Source organism: Macrobrachium nipponense, chromosome 44 (assembly GCF_015104395.2).
Source record: "Macrobrachium nipponense isolate FS-2020 chromosome 44, ASM1510439v2, whole genome shotgun sequence".
NCBI lineage: Eukaryota > Metazoa > Arthropoda > Malacostraca > Decapoda > Palaemonidae > Macrobrachium > Macrobrachium nipponense.
Genome location: NC_087221.1, coordinates 25370308 through 25377807, shown reverse-complemented (window position 1 = coordinate 25377807; position 7500 = coordinate 25370308). Strand labels below are relative to the sequence as shown.

The following is a 7500-nucleotide window of genomic DNA, read 5'->3' as shown; positions in this document are numbered from 1 at the left end:
GGCCCGTTCCCTCTTTCAAGAACTCGTTAGAGAGCTACCGACGGATTAACGACTTTCGACCAGATCAAGATGCGGTTCGTCGTTCTGTTGGCCATCCTGGCAGTGTTTGCTGGTAGGTGTTTTTGTCCCAAGTCTGTGTTTTTTTTTATATTTTATTTTATTTATTTGTTTGTTTTAAACAGTAGTGTCTTCGATGAGTGCATGTTAGCTTCGGTTCAAATTTTGGCGAAGGTTAGAGTTGTGTCAAGACGGGCTCTTCTTAATTGTGTAGTACTCGGTGCTTATGTATTAGTGAAAATAGGAAACTGCTTACTATGGTGAAGGTGTAGATGAATATGTGCATGATAACAAACATATAAAGCATAATTACAAAATAAGTAAACAAACATTATCCATAGTCACATAATACATCGCATTCCCTCCAGAAGGAATCACTATTTATATTTTATTTTGTGGAGATACAGTCATATTATATTGGAAAGTTGTTCAAATATAATAAGAAGGAATATTCAGTCCTAAACTCATTACCCCATAGGGGTGGTTAGTTCCGTCAGTGCACCTCATGCGGTTATATTGTAGGCATTATTAAGGTTCTTTGCAGCGTGCCTTTGGCCCCTAGCTGCAACCCCTTCCGTTCCTCTTACTGAACCTCCTTTCATATTCTCTTTCTTCCATCTTACTTTCCACCCTCACCTAACAATTGACTCATAGTGCTACTGCGAGGTTTTCTTCCTGTTATACCTTTCAAACCTTTAGCTGTCAATTTCCGTTTCAGTGCTGAATGACCTCATAGGTCCCAGTGCTTGATTTTGGCCTAAATTTTATATTCAATTCAATCCTCAACTCACTTACCTTGATTAAATTTAGTTCCAAACAAGTTTTCCCTGCAGTCCTGATCATCATCACTCATATCTAGAGTCTAGACGTCTAGACATCAAAGGGAAAGAAACCTAGCGAGAAAGCTGCAGTCGAATTATCCTCTATTTGTTTTCTAGTAAAACTAGTACTGCAGTTAGAGAATCTAACCTTTCAAAATACCTAAAACGAAAGTTCCGTCCTGTTTTTGATTGTTAATTACGGATCTAATACTGATATTTATCGTGGGTGTCTAACAGCCTTGGACAACTTGGTAAAACTGGATGTTAAAGTTAATTCATATGTAGTTGTCTGGATCACCGCCTTTCACACACTGGTGGTCCGGAAACAATAGCCGCTTTTTAAAATCTATTTTTCCTTAACATTCAGGTTTTTCAATTGTGGGCTGAAAATCACGTGCTTCCTGGCTGCTTTTATTCGTGCGTGAATTACTGGACTGGGATTTGATCAGAGCTGTTGAGGAGAATATATCTGTTTTTAGTAAAAAATAAAGAATCTAATCGAGATGTCATTGGTGCTTCAGAAGTAGCCTACCTGAGAATGAGCTTCCATTTTGTAATTTAAGAGTGATTGTATTCATAATTCCGTAGTATTTTGAGGAAGTATAAGTATTTATTTTACTGACAGATGGTTTAATTAGGTATTTGTGATTTATCAAGAAATAACTGGAGGTTCCAGGGCTGACGAAAATTGTTCACATCTCAATTTTCAGCTTTCTGTAGAAGTAAAGAGAAGGTATTCGCAAGCATAGTAGATAGATAATAGATATATAAATAGAGTGGTATAATAATTGACGTCATTGATTTTGTTCTTTTTCTTCCTTTTCCATTTGAATTTCTGACCTAGCATCGTTTAAACTTTGAAAAACCTATATATTATATTGAGAAGATACGATGACCAATAAGAAGATGAAGTCAGCAGAATTCCTCTGTAGTTTATGCAAATGAGCAATTCATATGCAACATGACTCACGCTGGAAAAGTTCCTTGGTATTTGTGTATCATTCCGACTAATATCTGGTACTCCAGTTTCCTTGCTCTCTCTCTCTCTCTCTCTCTCTCTCTCTCTCTCTCTCTCTCTCTCTCTCTCTCATGAGAACTAACTTTCATTGTTGTTTAGCTGTCTATACTCTGTTTTTTTTTGATCTCTGTCCATCCGCCTGTGGTTGTTTTTGTATGGTAACACTGCGTCCCGGGCTGTAGATAGTTACATTCAGCTTACATTCAACGATTATAATAATATCCTATTTCGAATATTAACGGTGTACTTCGCATACAGTAAATTATTAAAACACTTTTCAGTTACAAATGTACACCCAGATATCCTTTTATTTACCTAAAACTTACAATTAGCGTAACTATCTAAAGCCCGGGACGCAGTGTTACTATACAAAAACACCACAGGCGGATGGACAGATGAAAAAAAAACAGAGTATAGGCACACAGGCGCAGGAACCTCAATTTTCTTAATTTCGTGTTGAGCCCCAACCGTCCTCTCTCTCTCTCTCTCTCTCTCTCTCTCTCTCTCATGAGAAATAGCTTTCACTGCTATTTAACTGCTTAGGCATACATATCCAGGAATTTCAGTTTTCTTAATTTCGTATCTAGCTCCTTCCCCCAACCACCCACCATCTCTCTCTCTCTCTCTCTCTCTCTCTCTCTCTCTCTCTCTCTCTCTCTCAATTTCAATTAGCATTTTCCTTGGTATGTTCTCCTTTTCTTTTTATAGTCACCCAAGCATTTCATGTTGTTATTTCAGTGCTCTCTTTTCTCTTAACAAATACTTTTGACGCTGGAAAAAATTCCAGCATCGCCCTCAGGATGATTATAAGTTTTTCACTGAGACGAATTTAGAAAGTATCTTGCCGTTGAGAAATATAAGAGATAAGATTTAATTCCATTGATTTTACTTGCGGCCTAATTTCATACATGGCATAAAGTTACACCTATACATGTATAATATAGGTTCATTTGTTTTATTTTGATGATACTTTGAGTGCTTTTTTTCAATTTCAATTAGTCTTGATGATAGTTTTACAAACGCAGATTTTGACAATGCTGCTTAGTTAGAATAAATGTGAGAGATTTACATTCAAAGGTGTCAACTTGGCAACTTTCTTAGAATAATTTAACAGAGTATCGCTAAACACATCAACGTATTCACACCCGACATATTTCATAATATGAAAAAATGTCTTTTTACAGGTATGTATTGGGTACATTATTTCCCGTTTCTAACAGTGAGTTATAGCTATTTTGAGTGGCGGTTATTGGTGAATTTCACATTTTGTATCATGTACCAAATTCTTACAAAATATAACTAACTTTTCAAACAGTTTGATAGATAACATAATCATTCTTTTGCAGATATATATTTGTCATGAATTTTTGGGACAGAGTAATAAACATGAATAATGTCACTGGAAAAAATAATTGATTTGCAGATCAAGTTAATATTATAAGCTTCATGGCAACTACGTTCCGCTAAAGAAGCATTACAGCTATAACTCGCTAAGTGCAGAATCGTTAATCCTTTTTTTTTTTTTTTTTGGTTTAATGGTTGTGCATGATTGAGATGTGGTAACGTTGATTGGTAAATGATCAAGTATGTAATACTATGGTTCTAGTTAGATTTTATTAGTGGTTATAGCAGCTTGCAATTACCCTTTTTTGTTGCAGTGAAACCAGAGCCATTGATTGAAAATGACTTGGCAGTTCTTGTGATTCTGTTTTAATTTCCTTTGAACATCCACTTCACGAACACCACATTCGAGAATGCATAGCTCCAGAATACTTTTAAGTTTTCCATTATCACGACATTCCACAGCTCCAGACTGCTTCAGTTTTTTACTATCCCGACATCCCACAACACTCCAGTCACAATCAATACTTTCACCTAAAGTACATTATTCTCCAACAGCTCAGCAGCGCCTTAGTGGCGTGGTCGGTATGGTGTTGGCGTGCCACCTCGGTGGCCGTGAGTTCGATTGTCGGGCATTTCCATTGAGGTGTTAGAGATGTGTATTTCTGGTGATAGAAGTTCACTCTCGACGTGGTTCGGAAGTCACGTAAAGCCGTTGGTCCCGTTGCTGAATAACCAATGGTTCCATGCAATGTAAAAACACCAAAAAACAAACAAACAAACCAACACCTCAGCAGTCTCCAACATTTTATTACTCTTTAATTTTCCACAGGACACGTCCTTCACAAAAATACCATTCTACAACATTTTAAATTCCCCAAACGCGACATTCCCGAAGACACCATTCTACAACTTTAAATTCCCCAGTCCCCTGCAACGCTCCCAACAGTTCATTCTGAGAGACACCATTCTTCAAACCATCAAATTCCTTGAAAACTTCATTCTAAAAGCCATCATTCTACAAGTGTTTAAATTCCCTGAACCCTTTAAGTTACCCGAACACGTCATTCTGAAGGAAGCCATTCTAGAACCCTTTAAATTTCTCGAAGACATTCTGAAAAACACCATTCTAAAGCCCTTTAAATGCCTTGAAAAATCATTCTGAAAGCCAACATTCTACAACCCTTTAAAGTCACTGAACACATGATTCTAAAGGACACCAATTTATAAACCTTTAAATTTCCCGAACACATCATTCTGAAGAACACCATTCTACAACTCTTTAAATTCCCGTAACACATCAATCTGAAAAACACCATTTACAATCCTCAACACATCATTCTATAGAAAAACATTTCTACAACACTTTAAATTCCCAGAAAACATCATTGTAAAAGACACCATTCCCCTACAACCCTTTTAAATTCCATGAACAAATCATTTTGAAGAACACCATTTACAACCCTTTAAACTCCCCAAATACACCAATCTACTTAAAACCATTCTACAACCCTATGAATTCCCAGAAAACAATTCTGAAAGACACCAATCTTCTACAACCCTTTAAATTCCTAGAAAACAATTCTGAAAGACACCAATCTTCTACAACCCTTTAAATTCCTTGAACACGTCATTTTAACATCTCTTGACTTCTGACAGGGAGGGGTGGAGGCATCTGTGTCGTGGACAACAAACGTGGCTGGAATGTCCAGTGCGGCCTCAGAGACTCCTACCTCTTCAGAATCAAAGATGTCGGGGGACTCAAAGCCAATTTTGACTTTGGTGAGTAACTGATAGAATTCCCTTTAGCCAGCGGCTCTTTACCCATTACTGATGGAATCCCCATCGTGAGCTTTAGTAAGTAACTAATAGAATTAACTTAAACCAGGGGCTATTCACCTGTTAGCATTTGACGATTTAAACCAGGAGCTATTCATCCAATACCTCTTAACCATTTAGACCAATGGGTATTCACGTATTGGACCAGGGGCTATTCACCCATTACACTTTGACCATTTAAACCAGGAGCTGGTCACCCATTACCCTTTGACCATTTAGACAGGAATTATTCACCTGTTACCCTTTGATGATTTAAACCAGGGACTATTCACCCATTCCCCTCTGACCATTTAGACCAGGGGTATTCACCCATAACCCTTTGACCATTTATACCAGGGGCTGTTCAACAATTACCCTTTGACCATTTAAACTGGCAGCTATTCACCGATTACCCTTTGACCATTCAAACTAGGAACTATTTACCCCTTACCCTTTGACCATTTAACCCAGAAGCTATTCACCCAATACACTTATACCTTTTAGACAAAGGCGATTCATCCAATACCCTTTGACCATTTAGACCAGGGCTATTCAGCCATTACCTTTTGACCATTTAGACCAGGGCTATTCATTCAATATCCTTGACCATGTAGACCAGGGCTATTCACCCATTACCCTTTCATCATTTAAACCAGGGCTGTTTACCCACCACCTTTTCCTGATAGAATCCCCATAGTGAAATTCAGCAAGTAGTTGATAGAAACCTTGTCATTAGGGATTTTGTTTTTCCGTTTACCCTTTGCTGATGAAATCCCCCGTACTGAGGTTCTTTTGTGGAGTTAAATGACTGAATGATTAGGTGTTAATTAGTCCAAATTTAATTTTTTTTAGGTGCTTATATCAGAAAATGACTTTCTTTTGATATAGAAAGCATAGTAAGAGGTCAGTTATAGGGTTGAAATTGGTAAAAGTTAGAAATGGAAAATATAGTATGCGGATGTACTATTACGAATTATAAAACATGTGCACATCATATTAACAAATTTAGGTTATAAATCAGCTGTAATACAAGTGAAAAACAAACTGGGAAAAAATCCACATTATGCATTGGATAGTTTATAAGTACACCTAAGTTTTACCGATAGAAGTGAAAGGTGAAGAACAAATGCTATCATAGATAATGCATGCATGCAACATAACAAATATGCCTACCAATAAGTAGATGAAATTTGCATACCAATAACTAGATAATTATGTATATATTCAAGCAGGAACTGTAGCCGTCACTTTACACATACATGGTAATGCCTAGGATTATATTTATAACGCCAAGGGTGCTGTGTATATTAATGCACGCTGTGTGTGCTTCTGTTATAACATGTGTTATATGTGCTAACGCTGACTTGGTTGATTGTGGAATTAATGTTTTATGCCACCATGTGTTTGTATTTGTATGTTTATGTCTGTAGAAGTGATTTATGTGAACGCCCTCATTCAGCGCATATTTCGATAAGCGTCTTCTCAGTTATTTCCTATTCCAAAATGTCAAAAATGTAGAGATTTTTGTTATGACGATTGATGGGTCACGTCAGGTCCGTGTCTTTCCTTTTTCACGCTGACCTTGGAGGTTAACCCTTATTTGTAAATATACTATTATTAAAAAGCAAACGGAAAATATGTTATTTTAAAGTTATACTTGTCTTCAGGGCATTTGGGTATGCTTTGAAACACCAAATTAATGATTTTCATTCTAACAATTTTAATACTCCATATCCATTGTAGTATTTATTTATTTTTGTATGAGTCAATTTTCAGCGCAGAAAAATTTGTATAGATTTGTATGAACCTTTTGAGTCTACACAACAGATTTATAGCGATGCAAATTTACTCATAGACCGGAATATTTAAACAAAGGGGTAATCTAAACCAAGGAAGGGACATCACAAAAAGCATTAATGGCCTCAGTAATTTCTTCGAAATATTAGTCACAGACGAAAAATCAATCCCTCAGATTTCTTCAATGACTTTGATTTTAGTTCCGATTTTGAAAAAAGGATGTGAAGGGCACTGACGCTATGCACTTGATACACAGTATTTTGGAGACATATTCTGCAGCCTTTTATTTTTCTCAGTATACTAAACATGACCTGTTTAAAGTGGTCTCCATTACATTGGCGATAGCATTTTGTTATTTCCCTTTTTAGTTATTTTTTTCTTATTACAGGTTTCGGCCTTGGCGATGAAGAGGGCTTTGCTGAGTCGATAAGAAATACGCAGGGTGGAGGATACTATAAAAGGAATGTAAGTACTCGGATAATGCATTTATGAAGCCACGCATGAGAGGAGAGAGAGTGAGAGAGAGAGAGAGGGAGAGACAGAGGGAGAGGGAGATTAGAAAGTTCGCCCTGACAGGTGATCGCATTATTGAGGAAGTCAGACTCCTCCTGCCTGAGTAATGCTTGCTTTCGACAGCATTTAGAAATG

At 37.0% G+C, this 7500-nt stretch overlaps 1 protein-coding gene across 2 annotated transcripts in view; it reads left to right on the top strand.

The window, feature by feature from the left end:
- Positions 1–7500, top strand: part of LOC135204109 (uncharacterized) — a 52436-nt gene that overhangs the window by 35678 nt on the left and 9258 nt on the right. Inside the window, exons 2-4 of one of the 2 annotated variants that reach the window (XM_064234115.1) lie at positions 1–112; positions 4897–5019; positions 7241–7317. The exon at positions 1–112 is cut by the window's left edge and continues 215 nt beyond it. In XM_064234115.1, the coding sequence (XP_064090185.1) occupies positions 70–112; positions 4897–5019; positions 7241–7317 (243 nt within the window). In that variant the 5' untranslated portion in view covers positions 1–69. The remainder of the gene's footprint in view (positions 113–4896; positions 5020–7240; positions 7318–7500) is intronic. The other variant, XM_064234116.1, reaches the window with a different exon arrangement.